We start from the raw sequence: 22,480 nt of genomic DNA on the forward strand, positions 1-22,480 counted from the left end.
TCTTGAGAAGGAGGAGGGGGTAGGGCTGTGGGCGGGCCGTTTGGCGAGGCTACATCTTCCCTTAGAGTCACTCAATTATTAATTAGCGGTCACTGATAAATCGAGCACGCAACTAGTGACCTCAATGTCACAAGTTATAACACCTACCACTAGTCAATAATACACCAATGTATTGGTTATACATTGTGTTATCACACTTGTGCTTATAAAAGAAGTACTTCAATTTGTATGACATAAACATAGTTAATGACAACATTTCAAGGATAATTAAGTACATACGATCAGAGATTATGGCCAGATAATTAGCTTCATATCATAAGAGATCATGGCCGGATAAATGCATGATTCTTCAAGCTCCAGTACAAAAATTTATATAAGACGGTATTATGTGTAAGATCGACCAACTTCTTATTAAATTGTTATATTTTTTAATCAAACAATTATATGATATTAATTATTATTAATTATACTCTTAACTAAAATAGTTACAATTTTTAAGCAAATAATTATAGTTTCTAGTAAAATAATTATCTTTTTTTAATGTTGACATCAATTGTTTTACGCATATGACAGTCTCCTAGGAGACACATATTCATTAATCGAATTTGATGTAGTACATATATGACAATGCATTTCCATTGATTCACAACTACGTAGTACAACTCGATTTACACGCATGAACAACAATGAAGTGCAAGAAATGCATCAATATGCATGATATATTGATTGACATGAATTAATGAAGAAGAATTTGAAGAGAAGAAGCAACGTAACAAATTAATTATCAAACACTTGTAATTAACAATAAGATTAATTACTTAGAAGGAAAAAAGTATTCTCAGTACAATATACAAGTTGTTACAGTAGTACTCATAATATTCCGTATATAATAGACCGATTTTCTCTCTAGAAACAAAAAAGAAAAAGAAATTTGCAAAATTGTTTAGTTGTGGGTAGGAGGGTGTACTTTTGGTGGTGCATAATCTAAGTTGAAACCTGTTTGTGGTACTTCATTTTTCGACCGAGGCACACGCCATGAGACTACTCTACCAAACTTACTCTTTACGACTTTTCCTGAGTTTTTAGCATATGCACGCGTTGCTCTACCTTGTCTTCCGTCTCGTTTCGTACCATTTTCCGGCTTGTGATCGTCATCTTCGACGCTTTTTCGCTTCGTTGTTCTCTCCTTTTTCATCTTGAGTTTAGCATTTAAGTTCACTTGTGATGATGACGAGTTCACGTCGATTGTGCTCTCCACTTTCACCTTCTCACTGTTGTTCTGTAAAAATATGAACACAATTAATTTTATAATTTCATCAATAAAATTACCCTAAATTTCATCAACTTTTATCCCTAATCTTAATAACTATACACCAAGTACAATCACATGAGAAAATTAGGGCAAGAAATTAGATCACAAAAAGGGTCTAGATTGGCAAGATTTCATTTCATTTACAGTAACCCTAATCATGAATACCTCATCCGTCTGGAATTAATAGTCGATCACATACTTTAATTAACCGCTTAATAACTCAAGTAACAAAAGTACGGAGTATATATGTACACATGCATAACATGTTTATATATCCGATCACTAACCTTGATGGGTTCATGAAATGTGGTGTTTCGAGGTATCTCCGGTGTGACGGAAATATCTCCGGTGAGTCGTCGACTCGCTATAGATGGTGTACTTGAGGAAATTAAGCATAAAAGAGAGATCAAAACTAAAGAGGAAAGGATTGACATGCTTTTGTAGAACCGAGATTCAAAGCAAGTTTTTGTGTTTACATATATAGTGATCAAAAGCTTTAAATGAAGGTCATATCTAGGAAGAACATGGTATAGTATGGGTTTGTCTTCCTGTTTCCTTCACTTATCAACCTACCCTTAAAACTCAGGACACAAAATATAGAGAGAGAGAGAGAAGAAACTTAAAGGTTTTGAAGCTAGCTTAGATATATAAGGCTACAAACTTTAAACTAAATATGCCAAATTTCAGATTTTATTTTTTTCCCGTTTCAGTGAAAATAAAATATACGGAGTAGTCCGTAGTATAGTTTAGGGCATGTCCTAATGTTTGTAATTAACGAGGCCAATTAAAATTAAAGTATTTATTATATAGATGTTTTGTCTTTAATTTGGTCCACAAATATGCAAAAATGATGCATGGGGTTTGATTTCCTTGTTTCTTGTAATTTCTACGGAGTACAACACTTTTGACCTCGAAGAGATTAAATTAGGAGGTAATTAATTATGTTGTAGAAACTTAAAGTGGGAGACTTTTGAGTTGGCATTTCATGGATCACTAGGTGAGTTTGGTAACCAAAACACTTTCCTTGCGCCGTTCTCTGTCTCATTTCTCTCTCTCAAACCCTAACTTCCATTCGTAAATTTTAAAGGGGCTTCTGTTGATTTTTATCGGTGGAAAGTCCCTATCTTTTTATTTTATTGTTCTTTTCTTTAATTTTGTTTCACTATAAGAAATTGTAATATTAACGACGGGAAATCCTGTCGCTAAAGGCCAACAATCGTTGATTAACGACGGGATTTCCTGTCGCGAACCCGTCATAAAAGGGGCCGTCGTTAATAGAAAATCCCGTCGTAAAAGATATTTGCGACGGTTATTCCCGTCATTGTTTGGTTGTTAGCCCCGTCGCAAAAGACTTTTGCGACGGGATTTTTGACCCGTCGTAATTAGGTTGTCGTTAAAGATACAAATTCTTGTAGTGTTTGTTTTTTAGGGTTTTAATAATATTTCCTCCTTATGCGAGGAACTGTTCTCCCTTGAAAGACATGATTTTTCTTCTCTTTTTAGGGAGAATTTTTCTTAGGTTAGAGAATCTTAAACTTCTGGTGTACGAGGGAAGAATATTATTTAATTTCGTAGGAGAAATTGATTCAGTGGTGAAGATTTGTGCGGTGTCACAACAGATGTCAGTTCCACGTCTACAATCAATTGAATCTGATTTAATTTAATATCAAAACTACAACAGATCAAAAGACCCCCTCGTTGAAAGCTGTATCAAACAACGATGTTTTAGAGGGTATACAAGATGTTCGACGTGCGATGATCGTAGTTTTGAAGAAAACGGGTTTTATTTGTTATGTATTTGATAGATTCGGATCTCTTTTGTAGATGTCGCGCGTATGACTTTTAATTAATGAATTAATTTAATTTAAAAAATAAAAAAGGTGAGTTTGGTAACCTGTTGTCCCGATTTTTTTAATTTTTTTTTACCAATTTTCTAATTACTAATCCGTATATGATATTATAGCCATTAGTAGAATCTTACCAATCTAAATTACGTAAACAAATACCTCCGTTTCAAATAATTTTTATGTTTTTCGTTTTAATCTGTTTCATAATATTTTTTATACTTTGTTTTATTTTATTTTTGAACATGAAATTTTTTATTACCATATTCTTCTCATTTCACAATATTTACAATTTTCAATGCACTATCTCTTACTTTATTAAATTTTTTTCATACACTAGCTCACCCACATTTTCACATATTTCTCTTACTTTATCCATATATATACTTTATCATACTAAACCAACTTTTCTACTTTTATCTTAATATTTGTGCAAATAGTAACCGTAAACATCTTTATGTGTAACGCCCCGACCTCTAATTCAATGAAGTAAGCAGCGGAATTTACCTAATTCGGTCGGGACATTACCGTCGTAACTCCCTCTTGGGAATTACAAGGTTAACATCATAACACACTACAAGGAAGCGGTTAATTGCCAACTGAATTTACCAACCGCTAGAAAAAGTAGCCAGTAAAACAAAATTTATGGACCGCTAAAAAACCAGTCGTTAATTTACCGACCAATTTAGAGGCGGTCGTTATTTTTTAAATTTACCCACCGCTTTTAAAGCAATCGTTAATTTAGTGACCTCTTTTCCTCGTATTCCGACTACGTGGCAGTCGATAAATATCATACTATTTCCAAAATACATTTAAAATTTTAGTAACCGCCTATTTAATATCTCCGACCATTTTAGCGGTAGGTATTTTTTTTAAAAAAAAAACGAGCGGTCATTGAGTACAACTAATTAATGCCATACCAGTACAACAAATTAATTCCAAAAAACCAGCAGTCGTTAATTTTCTCATTCGTACATTCCCCCCCCCCCCCAAAAAAATTGCTAGAAGGAGTGAGAAGGAGTAGCGAATTGGACGAAGCAACCACCCTCACCGCCGCCGCACCCAACCGCGCCACCCCAACCGTACCAAAGCCGTCATCCACCCAGGCAGCCGCGGTACCACCCAGCCAGTTGCGGGCGTTGGCTGAAGAATCTCCACCTAGCCGGACCAGACCACCTAGCCGGGCCGGACCACCTGTCGACGATTTCCCACCCCAGGTAACCTTTGTTCTTAATTTTTCATGATATAATGCTTCAATTTTCCAAAACCTAACTTTGTTGTTTATATCAAATGTAGTTTAATTATTCATCGTAAATCTCCGGCTCTGTAAACTCTTCGATCTTTTAAAGGTAAGTATTCTTTTTGCTCTTCTAATTTTGTTGAATTAATGACTTATTATTCTTACTGATGTTCCTAAATGACACAAAGAATTACAAAAGGTACTAGTTTTAATTATTGTTTAAGATTATGAAATTATTTAGAGTTTCTTATGGATTTTAGTTTCTCTTGAATTTGAATCATGTGACATTGATTATTCAATTGGTACTCCAATTTAGTGCTTAATTATTGGCATTATAATTGATAATGCGCAATTTATCACTGAGGCTATGCTGGTAGCAACGTAGAGTAACTATGAATTATAAATTTAGCTTAATTATTGTATGCTTCTGGTTTTAAGAGAAACAACGAATAATTTAGAGAATGAATTTGAGTAGTAAGTAATTGTATTGAATAAATTTGTGCATGTTTAGGTATTTGTAAATGTATTTCATTGTTTGTATTTAATTTTTATTTTTATTGGGTTGTGTTTAAGTAATTATTGATCTTTATATAATTAGTAAGTAAATTATTGATCTTTATATAATTAATAAGTGTGTTTAAGTAAATTATTAATTTTTATATCATTAATAAATTATTGAACTTTATATCATTTCTAATTATTGATTTTTATATAATTAATAATAACGATTATCTGAGTGTTTGTTTAGAAAACATCGAGCGTTAGTTAGACTATATAGTAGGTTTAGTAACATGATTAGTGTGAGATGTGTAGAGATTGGTTAGTAACATATTTTTTGTGAGATGTGTAGAGTTTGGTATCATGAAAAGAAGAGAGCTAGTTGGATGTATGATAGACTTGATGGGAGCGCGCAATCTTAAGCCCGACTTTCTCAAGGGGGTTGGAGAGTTCATTGATTTTTGCAAAGAGCATCCAACCTACAATGATGGTGACAAAATAAGATGCCCATGCCCCCTATGTGATAATAGACGTTTCCATGATGCTGGAACAGTTAGAGTATATTTGTACAAGAAGGGGTTTGTTCATAATTACTATCAATGGATATGTCAAGGGAGAAGCTTAGTAGAGTCCTCGCGTGTTCAGCTAAATCCATATCGGGATATGGTTATTGATGCTCTTGGAAATAATCAAAAGCATTAGTTGAATGAAGAGGGTAATTCAGTTGATGAAGAACCAAATGATGAAGCTAAGAAGTTTATTGACCTTCTAAAGGCAGCTGGAGATCCATTATATGAAGGGAGAAAACTATCTGTGTTAGAGATGGCATCAAGAATTCAACTTACAAGGATACAAAAGAGCATTGGTTCACTCTGTTCAATGATACAAAAGAGCATTGGTTCACTCTGTTCAAGGTTTATTCAATTTTATATCATGTAATGTATCACTTTTTATTTATCAACTTGCCATAATTGTAACATAATAAAATATCCCTTCTTTTCTATTCTTTTGTGTAGAAGACCTATAAATGGTTGCCTGAGTTTGATCACCTTGTTGTGCATGATTACCATGCAAATGCATATGAACGAGTTAAGTACATCCACTACCAAGTCACAAAAAAGATGGGTGGAAGGAAGCCAGATTGGATGCCTAAGGAAGTGCATGCAGGTATGAGGAAGTGCAACAATTGGAGGTAGAAACGGATGCGCAATCATTGGTTAAGATGTTGGGATATGTGTATCAGAATTACGTCAATGAGTTGGCTCTGATTTTGAGTGATGTTACTTCTCTGATCACAAAGTTCAAGTCTCTGATAGTGAAGCATGCCCCAAGGACATACAATAAAGTGGCTCACAGTTTGGCAGCATATGCTCTCACTATGGCAGTTGGTCATAAGGTGTTTTGAATGTCCCCCCGTGTGCTACTTCAACATATCAAGAAGATCAGGTTGCCATGAATAATTGAGTGAACATAGGGAGTTCGTGCGCCAACAATAGCAAGGGGCATCACATAGTGATTGACTTGGAAGAGGTCTCGCAAAATGCGGATGGTGCAGAAGCAGGAACTACATAGATCCTTTTTGGCACAATTCCAACTACCGTGTCTACTTCAGTTAGCAGTATTAGTTGAGGTGGAGCAACATTTGCAGTGGAGCCGGGATAGGCATGGATGGTTCAAAGCATGTTGTATTAAGAGGGCTAGAGCTAGAGCTAGAGCTAGAGCTAGATAGGTCAGTTTGGTATATTTTGGTACATTTTGGTACATCATGGTACATTTTTGTAAGTGTTTAGCTTTTGTTGTATACAGGTGGGTATCAAGTTTTTGGAGAAATAGCCTCTTTTATAAAAAGACATATTTTAGTAATCTGTGGACTATGTATCATGGTGCACAGTGAGCCAAAATAACATATGTACATAAACAAAAGAATATGACACTGCGACAAAAGAACATGCGATATAATATTTCACTTTTTTGTTATTAAAAATAATACAAGTATATTATTTCACTATTTATTAAAAATATATATTTATGTTCTACTACGAGGAGTTCCCACCGTCTTCGCTAGCGGACTAATCTCCCGCGGGAGTTTGCATGGGTACCTCGATGGGCAACATCCCTCCCAGTTGAGATTTTTTCCATTCCCAAGGCTCGAACCCGAGACATTGGTTAAGGAGCAAGAGGCCCTTAAGCACTCATGTCAACCTCAATTGGTTATATTTATGTTCTTTTCACGTAAGTAAAAGTTCTTTTAATTAAACGTTCTTAAAGCGCATCCTGCTCGCTATGCACAATGTCCACCTTCTGAATCGCTATATATTAGACTTCGACCATTAATATATTTTCGTCTTGTTTGCGGAAAAAAAAACAGGAGGGAAGAAATAGAAATTTCTGAAATTGCGAGGATTCTTTGAAACTAAGAAGAAAAAAAAAACCTAGAACACCAAAAACCCAAAAAATGGGGGAGGAGGAAGTGAGCAATGAGAGTGAAAGTAGCGAGAATTCGAGTTCCGATGACCCGAAAACTCCAGAAAACGAAGTGAATGAGTATGAGAAACAGAGGCAATTGAGGATTGATCAAAATAGGGCGAGAGTTGAAGCTCTGGGTTTGCGTAAAATTGCGAATTCGTTGATGAATTTATCGCACAAAGGAGGAGAGAAAAAGTCGAAGCTCAATTCCAAAAAGGGTGTCAAAAATGGCAAAGATGACGGCGAATATGAGCCTGATGACGAAAACCCAAAAGATGATAGTAGTGATTGTAGTTTGGATGAGTCCAGTGATGAATTTGAGGAGGGCAAGAGGAAGAAGAAGAAACAAAAGAAGAAGGTACATGTTTTTACCCTCTTTATCAATTTAAAGGGTAATTTGTGTTTTTGGTGCTAATTAGGTGAGTAATTTGATTTCTTATTTAGTTTGTTGCAAAAGGGTTGTTGTTTTGACAAAAGGAAATGATAGATTTTAACTTCCTTAATGAGAGTTTCATGGTTCAATAGAAATGATAATGTTCTATAGTTGGTATTAGTGGACCTGATATAGTGATGTATTCCTTGATGTTTGACAATGTCGATGCTTCATTTTGTGGATTGGATGATGTGGGTTAGTTATTGGAAAATAAGGTTCAACGTATCTGGAGACTCTGGACAATAAACTTGTACAATGCTTCGACTTTTCATGGCTTGTTCTCGCGAATATTGTCCTGCATTGTAAATGAAAGTGGATTATGGAAAGGAATGTATCTAAGACAGGGAAAGGAAGAATTCGCTAAGGGAATTTGTGGAAAACATAAAAGGTTACAGTTGTTCAACGTAGAGTTCTTGTCTTGCAGATTTCTGGCAATTGAGAATATGGCCAATTGTTAGATGATATTCTGAGTTTTAGAGATTAAATTATACCTTCACTTAGCAGAAAATTTCTAGGGTGATTCGAGGAGCAAGTTCCATGGGTAAGCTACCGTAGCTTGCTGATTTCTTATTTCATAACATTATTTGGCGACATAGGGTGCTTCATGCGCTGGTGTTGCAATTTGCGTGGGATCATAGTTATTACTAACATATTTAGCAGCGTAGAAAGTAGATTAAATAAATAGCCGCAGTAGGTGTCTTAGAATAGGTTGCCAGTTGCCACATTGCCCAAGGGTTGGATCTACTTTTGTGTGCTATGGAGACCGGTTTTAACCCATAGATTTTTTTCATAACAAACCTTGTATTTTGATTAATTTGTGCCTTTGGCTGTTTCCTCAATAAGCACCCAATACTCTAAATTATACTTATACAAGGAAGGGCTAGCTAGTGCCAAACTTGTGAAATTTGAGGATTGCCTGCCTACATTACGGGATCAGTGTTCGACTTTCAATGGTCCAACTTATTTCTAGGTGGAGCTGGCTTCAGGAGTTCTCATTCCTGACAGCAGTCTGCAGATTGTGGGTCATTGTGGGGAGAAAATATGCTTAATGTTTCCGAAGGCTCCCAAGGAGGAAGTGAAGGATTTGATGAATCGTTATCCTAAAGGATTTAACGGGGTAAGCATTACTTTATAGTTTTATGCTTTGGATGTTTTGCATATGAATTCTCAATTTCTATTTATTGCTTCTTGCCTGTAGTTTAACCGTGAGCAAGGTGAGAGAGCACTGAGATATATTGCTGGTCTAAAGGCTGATTACTGCAAACTGAGGAGATCACATTTTAAATATCCAGAGTTCCGTGAGGAGGTGGTGGAGGGACTGCCTTTTCCTGAGGGTTTCAATGGGGTAGGCCTTCTTTTGGAATTTTTTGCTTTCGCATTATCTGCTTATTGAACTCTCTAATTTCTGGTGGTTGCTTTTAGTTTAACCTGGAGGAAAGTAAAGAAATATCTAGAGTGATTGTTTCTTTAGAAGATGCGTACTCGAGATTAAGAAGTTGCTTTCAATCAGAAGTGCAGGTAAAACTCTAAATAATTTCTTATATCCCAGATCCCACCATATTTTACTCATTTTGTTTTGACATCTCGCAGGGTGCCGAAAGTTTATTATGTCCTGAAGCCTCATGTTCTCGTCCTATGGAGACTTTCCGCCCTCCTACTACTCAAGTTCCGCGTCCTCAATGGCAGGCTTCCACCTGTGTAGCTGGCCCTGTCCAGCCGAATGTCCCTATGTATCCTGATTACAGGCAGTTTCCTCCTTATTGGTGTCCTCCAATGGTTCCTTTTGGCATGTCCCCAGTCATACGGGATTCTTGTAATGTCATTTATCCTCCACCTTACATGGACAATTATTCTGGAAGGTCAAATATTTGATGCACGTATGCATGGGAAGTTAATGGGATCATGGGAGTGCTTGCTCTTCCCCTCAGCCATCTGCAGGTTGCTTCATGGTTGCGATCTGATCGAAGATGGGGTGGTTTCTTGACCCTAGGACATTATGATAGTTTATGTAGAGGATTTTATGAACAGTTTAGAAATATATGAACTTTGTGCTTGCATGCAATTGCCACCTCCCCTCACCCCACCCCACCCCACCCAAATATGGCCTTGTGCTTTGATCTTGTTATCCTAAATGCTTTTTTCCATTCCCCCAATAGGGGTATGTAAATGAAAACAAGCCAAGGCAAAACTGAAAACAGTTATGAGGAATAGTGTAATGCTCATCAATGAGACGTTGGTCAAGGAGATATTGAACTTTTTGTATTTTCTGATGGCCATGGAGATATTGGACTTTTGAGTTTACTTCTTGTATGATTCAGTAGTTCTATGCTATGAAAGAAAATCCCTGGTACCTGGGTTTTAAACACTAAACTGTGAGGAAGTATACGGTGAATCAAAAGTTTTGCTACTATAAGCACATAATGAATTGTTCCTAACGGGTACTTTGCTTTCCCTATGCAGGTAAGGAATAGAAATTTGAGATCTGATAAGCAAAAATCTTTGCAGAAGCAACCGGACATGACAAATGTTATGGATGAAGATGAAGCTTTGAAGCAGGTAACTTTATCAGGTCTCTTAGCATTGACTATCTGGTTTGTGGTTGTCTTTCGGGGAATTTTTTTTTGTTTTTTTTAATTCCTTGGTGAGAAGACTGAGACCACTCAAATAACCTATCACACTGTTGGTTGTTTTGGGCAAGACTGGAATGCACTTTACAGGGGTGATTATACCTTTATACACAGATTATAGGGGAGCTTATATGATCATGCAGAGTTTAATTTGAAAGGGACATGGGTTGAGTTATATTGAAAAGAATTCTACTTTCTTGTTATAAACACTTGTTTTATTCTAGTGATTCCTGCAAGTGCAGGCTATAGCTCTGTCTTTAAAAAATACTGGAGAAACCTCTGATCTGCAGCATGCTGGATTATCTCAGAGCGATAATCACTCCCCGGTAGTCAATACGAGGAAGAAGAAAAGACCCGTAAGCTTTTCGTTTTTGTGCCCATAATTGTCTATTGTCTCATACTCGTGATGCCATTCTTCTTTACTCTTCTATTCACACTTCGGCAGTTTAAGAGTCGTGTGCAAATGACTGAGGATGACCTGGTGATAAACTTCTGTCAGTTTGACGGTAATTTCTTACTAATTTCTACTTGTTTAGACTGGTCAAGTGGATTCTATTTTCTATCTGTGGTATTTACAGTTGATAAGACAATTTTTTAAACATGAATTTTAAACGCCATAATCTTGCTGGGATGGGTAAATTGATTGACCAGTTTGCTGGCATTACAATTTTATACTGATAGTGTGCCTTTTTTCCAACTGTCCATGGGTGAGATGATATTTATACTGTTGTAAAGCATCTAACAACAATACAACTTGACTGATGCATCTTCATTACCCTTGGCAAAATCTCAATATTAGCTTTGCAACTACACTTTGAAATTAAAAGCCATTTCAATATGGGTAACCTCTTACTGGTGCTACGATGATTTACGATTGCAGAGGCCGGGAAAGGGAGCATAACCTTAAGAGACTTGCAAAAAATGGCTGCTTCTCATGATTTTAGCTGGACTGACAAGGAGTTGGCTGATATGATTCGCTGTTTTGACAGTGATAGGGATGGAAAGGTCAGTTCCACTCGTGGTCTTAGTTATCCTTTTGTTTACTAAACATCAACCATAAATAACATCATTTTGCATAGAGTATCATGGTTTCTTGTTTTCTGATCCCTGTGACACTCCTCCTTTCAGCTAACTCTGGATGATTTTCGGAACATTATTCTCCGGTGCAACATGTTACAAGTACCAGAAAATCCTTGATGGTTATGGTAATCAAACTTCTCATGTTATTAGAAAATCGATCGTTTTTCATATGCATTTTATTCTAGACTTTCTTAGAAGCATAGCTGAAAGTGAATTTCATTGATCGATGCAGATAAGTTTCAGTCTCTGGACAACAATGAGAAGTATTTATTGAATGCAGAGATGATACTCCTTCAGAGCAGATACATCATACATGTTTTAATGCTTTTGTAGCAAACAATGTTGTAACATGAAAGAGAGAAGATAGTGTACATGTTTTGGTGCTTTTGTAGCAAACAATGTAGTAATAGCAAAGAAATGCACAGCTTAATGACAAAGTTAATCATCGTTTAACTATTTTATCTAATTGTACAACTTGATGTGTATGATAATATGATTGAAATGCAAAATCTAAAGAACGTGAACTAACACCGACCAGTTGCTCATATCAGACAAATCAAACCAAAATTCCTGGTCAGCTTCTTCTTAAAGTGATAATGATAACTGAATAAGCAGCTTTAACTTGAAGCCTCCACATAGCTTTAACTTTATATTCTCTTGACAAGATATCCCAGCATTATGCCAATAACCCCAACAATGATGACATACATGAATGGGATAGTAGCACGCTTTTTACTTATTTCGCGCCTCATATGATCCTGCATTCATTAAGTTTTCAGTATCAAGTTGATGCATAAAATGAATAGCAAATGTGCAATATGTCAAAATAATCTTCCCAAGCTCTGGGATTTTTACTTGTCATGAGTCTCATAAACAAGCACGCTTCACAGTTAGAATCTAATGTTTATTTTTGAAACAAGGTTTTCAAGGTAAATGCAGAATAGCTATGTTCTTTTTGCTAATCTAGTGAACATCCATGTTTTTTTTAAGGAAAGGGGAATACATGTGGGTCCATGGTAAGTGAGAGAAGTGATATAATATTAGTAAAAGTATGTCATTTATATAACCGAGACGAGTGTTAAGGGACGGCTTTATAAGGAAAACGGGGCGAGTATTAAGGGACGGATGAGAAGCAATAAGGAAAATAGCAAGAACCAGAACTGTACCATTTCTTGATGCAGCTTATTATTTTGTTGAATGGCAGAGTTTTTCTCTTCCAACAGCCTAGAAATAGTAGCGTTCACCTGAAAATATGAAAATTATCAAAATAAGTAGCCGATTATAGGAATCAGAGACATTCCTGGTTCGTTCAAAACAATAAACAAATTCAGTGGTGAGTTTGGTTGGTGACCCACATCATATACTTCATGATTTTGTTGTGTGAATATAGATACCTACCAGCTACCACAGTCAAAGAAATCACGTATTCTATCACATGATATTCGCTTCTGCTAACTTGAGTCCGAAATTCAAAAATTTACAAGGAAATCATCCATCAAATGATTACTTCTAACAAAGGTTGATTGTATTCAAACCAAAAGCTTAAAACCATATACTCTGTACAACATTGATAACATTGATGATCAGACACTCGTAATTTGTAAGCATCTACTATCTGACTCAATGTTAAAACTTTGAAGGGTAAAAAAATCACCTGACGTGAATCATCTTCCGGCTCAACATGGGTTATTGCAGCCTGCAAATAAAGTCATAACTCGTTTATAACTTGAAAAGTTTTGGAGAAACTGCTTAAGAAAGCATAAAGAAATAGCTATGGATGTACTCACAGCTGAAAAAGTATCCATGTGCCCATTGTCTGACACAGAACCTTCATCTGATCCTTCGTGTACAGCTGATGGTGGTTGTGGTGGTGAAACGTAAGAGACTTTCAATTTCCACTCATCAACAAGATTCCCAGATTCCTTGTTAAACTATCAAAGGAAACATGATAAAAAGTGAAATTTTCACATTTCATCAACAGCACATTACACTACATGAATCCTAAAATTGAATTTCCGTCCACCACGTTGGGTGTTTGATGAATCAAGATTTGACTGATTAAGCATTATCGCTCAGGCTAGTCTAAAGCAAAGTATGTGTTATGTTTAAACCCAATATGGTACGCACGGACCCGAATGGGTCAAAGTGGATCAATGCAGTGGGCCGTGAGATAAAGATTGCCAGTGAGTTTTGTTGTTGCCTAATATACTACGTATGACTACAAGGAAAAGTAATGTAATTAGGCAACAATTTACTTGGGCAGCAAGGAGGTCTCCCAATATCAAAATTAGTGGGCAAGCAAGGATTCTAAGAAGATAATTCCCAGTTTACTTAGATATTAATTAGGAAATTATATTATTGTTATCTTTGTTAATGTTGTGTTTCCTAATTCTAGAGGCACTAGGTTAGGAAGTTGGGGTATATAAATAGAGATTTATATACCATTATGATTGATATGCTTGAGATCCTGAGCTTGACCATATTTTGAGAGACATACTTGTGAGGTTGATTGATTGTATTGTTAATAACGGTTTTGATGATTACTAATACAAGTTGGGACGTGGGTATACCACGTTATTTATATTGTGTGTGTTTTGTCTAGATTGTTATCTCGTACTATTCCTAACAGTATGGCATGCTGAATCGATGAGCAATATGCTCGATTAGTGCTTCGAAAGGAGAAAAACAAAGAATTAATTAAATACGGAGTACTTTTTAAATTTAATAGTAAAAAAAAGAAAAGGTATGTTCTTTTGATACTAAAATAAAATGTGCTATAAAAAGTGAGATAAAAGGCAATAGTTAAAGGGATTACCATATCAGAAGTGATATCCTTAATGGTAGTTTCAGGGCTGGCAATCACACTCTGAAGAAGAAATTTGTCTCTGCATTGCATGTCAGCAGGTGCTTCTTTTTGTGCTTGCATTGTCACTACAATTAATTCCCCAACCCAACAAAACTTAAGTCAATATTTGAGAAATAATTATTTAGAGTAGTTTGCAAAACCAATCATAAACATTACTCCTGTACAAAATTACTTAAATGTGACAACTTTTTCTGAACATCTTAAATTAGTATTTATAATATGACTATTATTTCCAGACCGAGCCCCTGGTCCTAATTGACAAAATTTCATCATTCCTGTTGATTATCACAAAAATTGACTCAAACCCAGAAGAATTAAGCTGAAATTAAGAACATTGAAAATCAAGATAGAAAGAAAAAGAACCTAAGAGATCATGGTTGGAATGTGGCAAGACTATCCCAGTATTTGGCCGTACAGAATACTTCTTAGGATTCGTTGTTTTCACCTGCAAATTTGGGGGAAAATAAAACCCAGTCAAAATTTCACCCAAAAAACAAAATTTGAAAATTGAAAATTGAAAATTGATTTGGGGTACCTTAAAAGCAACATAGCTGTCAGTAAGATTGGTCAATTGCATGGTACAAGAGATCTGCTTGTTCAACTCAACTGCATGTAATCAAAACTCAAGAACACAAAATTAAAAATTGAATTGAAAAAAAACAGAAACTTGAAGAAATTAAGGCAGGAAGTACGAGAACATACATGGGAATTGAAGTTCTTGGGGTTGAATGCTGAGAAATTCCCCTGAATTCATTTTCTTAGAGATTACCCAGAAAAAGAAAAAACAAAGTGAAATTCACACCTGAATTTAGAAAACGATCTATGAAAAGTGGTGAAATATGAAGAAATTGGGTTTTGAAATTACAAGTGTTAGAGGAGAGAGAAAGAGGGAGGAGAGACGAGAGAGAGACAGAGGAGACGTGGAACAGTGTCAAGAGTGTCGACTATGTCTATGTCCTTTCTTTCAAACTTTGTGGGCTCCTCCAACATCATCAACATTCATCATGCCAGATATTTTATTCATTTTTTTTTATTTGCCTTTTCATTTTCATTTTCCTTTTTCTTTTCCTTTTCCTTTTCCTTTTCCTTTTCAGTTTCATCTGCTGGTATAATTGGCAATTAATTGCATTGACTGGTTTCATTTACTAACGTTAATTGTTTGTATAGATGGGTTGTAGAGTTTATAATGATGATTATTTAGACTCTGTCTATGTTTAGGATGAACACATTGTGGAACATCATATGGGATACGATTAATTTAGATGGAAAATTTAATTGCATGGTAATACTACCTCCGTTTCGCAATACATACATCATTTCTCATCTGAACACTATTTATCAATCAACTTTGACAATCTTTCTTTCGCCATTATATACCAAAAAACATAGTCAAATGAGTTTTGTTAATTTTGTATCAATGCGAGGATTTCAAATATCAACTTTTTATAAATTTTACTTTTACACATATAGAGATACTAATGTCCATAGAAACGTGTTGAAATACGTGCAAAAAGAAATATTACATGTATTGTGGAACAGAGGTGGTAGGAGGGCAACGCGCGGATGGTGCAGGGGCCTGCACGTAGATCTACGTGCACCTGCACCAAAACGCAAAAAACAAAAAAAATACAAAAAGAACATAAGAAACTAAACAGAAAGAACATAATAGAGTCAACGAAAAGAACATTAACCAAAAGCTGAAAAGAACACTAATGTTAAAAAACTAAAGAAAATGTACAAAATTGAAAATAACATATTCTCTCTCCTGATACACTATAAAAAGAACAACTATTTTACAAAAAGAACATCATATGAAAAATGCAACAGAAAAACAAAAAAAAAACATATTATCGATAATATTATAAAAAATTAAAAAACAGTAAAAAAGTTTAAAAAAAACACAAAATAATTTAAAAAGAACAACAACTTTTTTGGAAAACACAAAGAACAAAATCAAAAGAAAAATAAAATAACAAAAACTCAAAAAAATTTAAGAAAAAGACAACAAAAAAAAGAACAAGAGAACAAAACACATGAAAAAGAACAACATTTTCTTTTTCCTTATCAAACAAAAGAACAGAATAAAAGGGACGAAAAGAACAACAAATCTATGTTCTTTTATTAGTTGTATTTGTTCTTTTCAAACCACTTAGTGTTCTAATTAAAAAGACAAAAACGACGATATTTTGATGCACTTAAAACTAGATCTATATTTTTATTTAAATGTATTTTTGTTCTTATCCAACGCATCAGATCTATGTTCTTTTATTAAGTGTTATTTGTTCTATTCAGACGATTTTATGTTCTAATTAAAAAAAGACGAAACGACTATTTTTTGATGCACTTAAAAAACTAAATCTATATTTTAAAAAAAAGTACTTTTGTTCTTTTACCACGAATCAGACTAAGTTCTTTTTTAAGTGTTATGTGTTCTTTTCAAACCATTATATGTTCTTTTTTTAACAATCTATGTACGTTGATATAAAAGAACAAACTATGTTGATTTAAAAGAACAAACTATGGTGATGCCACAGTAAAAGTAAAGTTGTGAAAAGAACATTACAATTTGAAAAGAACATTAGAGGAAAGAACAAGGAAACGTACGTTAAACACTCGATCAACATTTATCAGGAGCATCAATATCTTTTAATAAATCTTCAAAAACTGATCTCAATTCTCGGAAAATATCACGCTCTCTAGATATTCTCTTGCTTCGAAAACCAGCCAAATTGAACTAGTGTTTTTCTTAATTCACTCATTTTTCAACAAAGGAGAAACATTCAGAAGAAATTTTAGAGAGAGAATAAGGAGAAAATATATTTTTTACTCTTTCACTCTCCATCTCACTCTTTCTCTCTCAAAAAATCTCTCTTATGTTGAGAGAATATAAATCCTCTCATCTTTCTCTCTCTAAAATGTATTTATAAAATGACTAATGGTTATGATTCATAAGTACAATTATTATATATATAGTTGCTGAAAAATAGAAAATGAAAAAATAGGAAGTAGAATCAAAGAATAACAGAGAAGGAGAAAGGAAAAATATTTAAAGAGTGCATAATGAGAACTATGCACGTGTTTTTATTTTGTTCTTTTAACAGAATATTATAAAAAGAACAAATGAAAAGACTAAAAGAACAAATAGAGAGACTAAAAGAACAAGTCAAGTACCTTGTCCAACAATAATATATGATTCAGAATCATCATTTTCATCATTCTGTTATGAATTATCAAGCACATTATTCATAATATCTGAAAAAATAATAGGTTAACATGTATAAAACCAAGAAAAAGAACGCAACCAAAAGAACAAAGGATAAATAAAAAGTAAGAAGAAAATTAACATAATAAAATAAAAAGAACAAGTTATGAAACGCAAATGAAATTGAAAATAATAAAAAAGAAGAACACAATAGAATGAATGAACAAATTATGAAACGCAAATGGTCTATTTTTCTATTATAATGAAACTGTTATTTTAATACGAGCATAAAGAAATTGTTCTTTTAATACGAGCATATGTTCTTTTAATACGTAAAACTGTTCTTTTCTGGAAAAAAAATCGTAAGTACATAGTCTAAATCTTCAAAATCAGCGATTTCAACGAAATAAGCGTGTTGTTACATAATTTGATTCATTAAAATCATCAAAACCATCAAAACTCGATTATTACAAAAAAAAAATAATCAAAATAATCAAAATCATCAAACACACGATTATTACAAAATCAAAATCATCAAAACCTAGAATTTATTATTTCAAAATTGAAAATTTACCTCCCAAAATCTGATTATCAGCTGCAGAATTCAGATTTGAAGAAGAAGAATCGATTTAATTTGATATTGAAGCAGAAAAATCAACGAATTTTTGGGAATTTTCACTACTTTCTCTCTCTAGGAACCATTTTAGAAAACCTAGTTCATACTTTCTCTCTCCTCTTCACAATTTGAGTTCAAACATAAAATCTAGAAGAATATATATCGCAAGAAGAAAGCAAATCGAATAAAAACGTGAAATACAGAGCTGAAAAGAACAGAGCCTTTAATGTTCTTTTGTTCTAGGGTATTGTTCTTTTGTTCAAGAAAAATGTTCTTTTGTTCCCGGGATTTAATGAAACACGCGCGTTTTATGTGTTTTTTATGTCGTTTTGTTTCCGGTGCACCTAGAGCACGGTGCACACGCCTGCACCATCAAATTTGCGGTAGGAGGGTACTAGAGGGGTTACCGTATTACCGGCTCTTTTCACACGAGACATAGTAATAAATACATGAAAAGACTTTGATAAGTTGCCTAAATCATCATAAAGTAACCATTTGGGAGATAAGCCACTGGTATTTTCATCAAAAGATTTTAATGTAAGTCGCTCATCTTAAGTTGTTCACTTGCACTAGGAAATGCATTACAAGTTTACAACTGACCAACACAATACTACTTTACTAGCATTATTATTAGGAGCAACATTCCATACATAATACGAAGTACTTCGTATGCACCAAAACAACCGGGCAGGATTTTAGCTACATTACCAAAATCATCATACTAACCATGAATATCTCGATTTCTGTCGTAGCAGGACGCAAGTGTTAGTGGTTTTCAGTTTTCACGGATATGATCTCTGCTCTTTACGCGTTTTAGCAGAGAAGCCAGCATACCAAGCAACCCTCATGAGCTGCAAACCAAGAATGAGCACCCACCAACACACCAACCCCCTTATAGTATGCATCATCCATGCAGGTGCACTTATCTCTGCGCTAAGCTTCAAACCCCTCATGAGCTGCAGCACTCGATATGCCTCATATACAACAGGAGTTACGAGCCATACGGGTGATTGCCAATGCCAAGTCAGCAATTCTGTCAACATCTGCACTGACAGAAGAAGAAGGTAAGGGCCTAAAAGTACCATGTATGAGATGGGTGCAAGCTGTGGTTGGAGGAGGCCCTTATGTGAGCCATACAGCAATGCCAACGGGATAGCGTAGCCTATTATTGAAGCAAACATGTTCCAGAACCGGTAACTGAGAGGAGCCTTGCTTTGGGGTGCTTCCATTGGATCTTTTGGTTGAGTTGTAGAATGGGCCATCAGGAGGAACAGCATTGCACCGATATTGAAGATGCAATCTAGCCCAACAAGGGAAAGTAAGCTAGCAATGTTTGGCCCGAGGAATATGGACGATATTGGTAGCCACAAAGTCGGTACCATGCCAGTTACGAGAAGGAATCCCGGACCCAGAATCCATAATGGCCATTTCAGAAAGCCTGCCCCCTGTGATTTGTTGCTGGTTTTTTGAGCTAATTTTTCAGATTCAGCAGCTGGTGTAGCTGCAGTGCCCTCGAACTTTAGGGTGTCAAATAAGTTGGGAGTTTCTTCTAAAATCTCGGGTTCAGCTTCATCAGTGGGTGCATACGTAAGTGGAGTGGGTTCCCACGGTGTCAACTTTGAGCAGCAAACTGAAAGGCGATTTAAATGGAGCTTTGGAAGAGAAAATCCAACATGATTATTGGTCAACCTCCTATGTTTCTGGCTCTGATAACGGAATCCAGCAACAGTAACATTGGGTACTGGAGTTCTAATCAATGATGACATGACTCCGGTAAGCACTACAGAACTTCTTAAGTGCTAATACTTATCTGCGACAAATGCCAAAGAAGCATGTCAAGATTGTCAACCATAACAAATGAGATACAACACCGGCTTACAGAAGGAGTTTGGGGGACAACAAGAGATCCATACAACTTGCATAATACAAGTGCACAATTGTAGTATTCAATTTTCAACCTCAGCCGCAGCATTAGGCTTAATGGTAACTTTTGACACCAATTAGATTAATGGATGGAGACCAAGAACAATAGTCTACGCAATTGCAAGCAGAGTCTTAGTTCATAAATTTTAAAACAAACTAAAAAACACAGCAATGTGGCATCATTCCACGCCCATACATTCCCGTTCCAATTCTAAAACCCCTCCAAAGCCCAAACCCTTTGTTAGATGTAACTGAGAATAGCCTTTTAACCAAGCAATCAACTTGATTCACCCCAAAAAAACAAGGTAATAAAACACACAATCATTAGGTAATGACTTGGCAAAGAATACTTAGGTAGAAAGCTCCTTTCAGCAATCGTTAAACCGAACCTTGTTCAGTTCATCTCTTAAAACAAAGGTATTGGAAAAACAATTGCACAAAACTAAATCTTGTTCACCTCTCGATTTGAAGATAATTCTCAAAATATTTCCCAATTAGTATTGAAACATCAAGCCAAGAAAGCAGCATATCCAAATATCCACGACAAACTCTTCGAAAAAGAAAATTGAGCTCTCTGTCTCATTTTACTGAGCTAAAACTTCAATGCTGCTAGATAAGGTTTTACTCAACTTTCAGGGAAAGTGCTTGGAGAATGTTACCAAATTCTAAACGGCAAACCTATCTGAATATCAGAACTTCTATCAACAGTAATACAAAAATTGTTCTAAAGTTTTATAAGTTGAATCAATCAAACTCATTTAAGCTCATTCTAATTCAATCCTTAACTCGATCGACATCCATAGGTTTTTCCAAGCTGGTCATCACTTCTGAATTCTGATCCCTAGAAGCTGTCTACCTGGTGCTTCATACCCAATCTAAAATGTTAAGATGTGCACTTCTTGCTGCTTCAGTGATTAGCAAAGCTTCATATGCATTCAAACCCAAAATGGGGAATTCATCTTTAATAAAATTTCTCCAAAGAAGTCCCCTTTTCCCCTTAATTCAAGCCTAATTACTGATTAGAGTACATACAAAATGGGGAATTCATCAAAAAATAGTTTGTTGTGATTTTAAACCCATTTGAAATTAAACACACTTTAATTTTCAATACACTAAAATTCTGAAAGAACTTAAACATACAATTAGTTGCAAGACCACAAATTATTCAATTACAATTATTCCAAGAAAACCCATATAAAAATTATCAAAATAAATCACATTTTTGCGAAATAAGAGGGGACTTACCCAGAATAACTGGGTGAAAATTGAAGCCGTTCACGTTTTCAATTGAAAAAACCCAGAATAATCTCAACCCATTACGCTGAGAGCCTTTGACGAAATGAAGGCGATGATGAATTAAGATTATTGGCAATCTGGCTAGGTTGTTGCGTTGCTCTGTAACTTGTCTTTGTTTCTTGGGTGCGCAAAATTATCTTTGTGGAGTGTATTTGTACAGCATTTTCAACTTAGGTTAAGGTTTATAAGTATAAACCATTTTAGAAATTTTCACTAAATAATGTTGTATGAAAAGCTTAATTTAGATAATTTTTTTGGACCAGATACTACCACCTAGATTTAGATGATAATCCTAATTTCAAATTAAAAAAAAAAAAAAATATCCCGTAATTAAAAAATGATATATTTGTCATGAAAATTCAGGTGTATAGTTGAATTTTTAACTGCAATTAGTATTTGTGTATGTTTAGGGGCACTTTGACGATCTAATATTTGTAATACTAAGCATTTGTTTATTGTTTGATCATGAGCATGACCTTGTTTGGTAATTGGTTGTTGAATGTCGATTATTGGTTGATTTGCAGGATAGTTAGATGGTATGATTGAATGTTAATTTGTTTGTATTGACTTTCCATTTACATGTTTGATAATTTTTTCTGTTGGATGCTATTAATAACTTAAATCGGTCCTCGATACTAGATTCCAATCGTTAACTATATACGGAGTATGTCCACTTTCACTTTGTCGAATTTCTTCTCACTCTCTTCTCCTCTGTTAACCTTGCCGCTTTGTCGGAGATCCATTATAATCTACTCACAAGCTCAACTTCAATTCCGTGTTAGTGAATATGGGAGTTTCTTTGCTAAAAGTCTGTAAAGTTTGTCATTATTGTTATCTTGTAAATAAGTTTTATTTTTTTCATTTTATACGGAGTACTATTTCTCTTTAGCTTAAGTTTTAGTATAGATTTTTTTAAAAGAAGTTGTAGAATATTTTAGTGGTAGTACATTAGTGAATATGGGCTTGAGAGATTATAGAGTTATATATTCTAACTTTCGGTTAATCGTCCTCCTTTATAATTTATTCATCAATTTACTTGAAAATGGGGTTGGGGTTTGAGTGAGGCTAGGGTTCGTG

General features: G+C 34.9%; 4 protein-coding genes across 9 annotated transcripts; 1 reads left to right on the plus strand and 3 right to left on the minus strand.

The window, feature by feature from the left end:
• Window positions 1-831: 831 nt before the first annotated feature.
• LOC110803113 (uncharacterized) lies at window positions 832-1,905 on the minus strand. Its single transcript, XM_022008579.2, has 2 exons — window positions 1,600-1,905; window positions 832-1,279 (listed from the first exon to the last, which is right to left on the minus strand). The coding sequence occupies exons 1-2, from the start codon at window positions 1,744-1,746 to the stop codon at window positions 944-946; spliced, it is 483 nt and encodes a 160-aa protein (XP_021864271.1). The 5' UTR covers window positions 1,747-1,905; the 3' UTR covers window positions 832-943.
• Window positions 1,906-7,226: 5,321 nt separating this feature from the next.
• Window positions 7,227-11,974, plus strand: LOC110803129 (uncharacterized). 6 transcript variants are annotated; one of them, XM_056837508.1, is made up of 7 exons: window positions 7,229-7,718; window positions 10,254-10,349; window positions 10,663-10,776; window positions 10,863-10,926; window positions 11,301-11,425; window positions 11,549-11,625; window positions 11,733-11,974. In XM_056837508.1, the coding sequence occupies exons 1-6, from the start codon at window positions 7,350-7,352 to the stop codon at window positions 11,615-11,617; spliced, it is 837 nt and encodes a 278-aa protein (XP_056693486.1). In that variant the 5' UTR covers window positions 7,229-7,349; the 3' UTR covers window positions 11,618-11,625; window positions 11,733-11,974. The 6 variants fall into 6 exon arrangements, 4 of the variants coding, with proteins under 4 accessions (XP_021864299.1, XP_056693486.1, XP_021864300.1 ...); XM_022008608.2 differs by having other exon boundaries at window positions 7,230-7,718; window positions 10,866-10,926; XM_056837509.1 differs by lacking the exon at window positions 7,229-7,718 and adding an exon at window positions 9,384-9,765.
• Window positions 11,738-15,307, minus strand: LOC110803131 (vesicle-associated protein 1-2-like). The gene is made up of 8 exons (XM_056837510.1): window positions 15,069-15,307; window positions 14,902-14,972; window positions 14,730-14,811; window positions 14,316-14,431; window positions 13,288-13,431; window positions 13,155-13,196; window positions 12,667-12,744; window positions 11,738-12,258 (listed from the first exon to the last, which is right to left on the minus strand). The coding sequence occupies exons 1-8, from the start codon at window positions 15,118-15,120 to the stop codon at window positions 12,148-12,150; spliced, it is 696 nt and encodes a 231-aa protein (XP_056693488.1). The 5' UTR covers window positions 15,121-15,307; the 3' UTR covers window positions 11,738-12,147.
• A 3,371-nt stretch (window positions 15,308-18,678) lies between these two features.
• LOC110803130 (uncharacterized) lies at window positions 18,679-21,568 on the minus strand. The gene is made up of 2 exons (XM_022008610.2): window positions 21,353-21,568; window positions 18,679-19,994 (listed from the first exon to the last, which is right to left on the minus strand). Exon 2 carries the CDS (start codon window positions 19,948-19,950, stop codon window positions 18,967-18,969), a length of 984 nt encoding a protein of 327 aa, XP_021864302.1. The 5' UTR covers window positions 19,951-19,994; window positions 21,353-21,568; the 3' UTR covers window positions 18,679-18,966.
• Between the last annotated feature and the right edge of the window lie 912 nt (window positions 21,569-22,480).

This window comes from Spinacia oleracea, chromosome 2 (genome assembly GCF_020520425.1).
Source record: "Spinacia oleracea cultivar Varoflay chromosome 2, BTI_SOV_V1, whole genome shotgun sequence".
NCBI classification, from domain to species: Eukaryota; Viridiplantae; Streptophyta; class Magnoliopsida; order Caryophyllales; family Amaranthaceae; genus Spinacia; species Spinacia oleracea.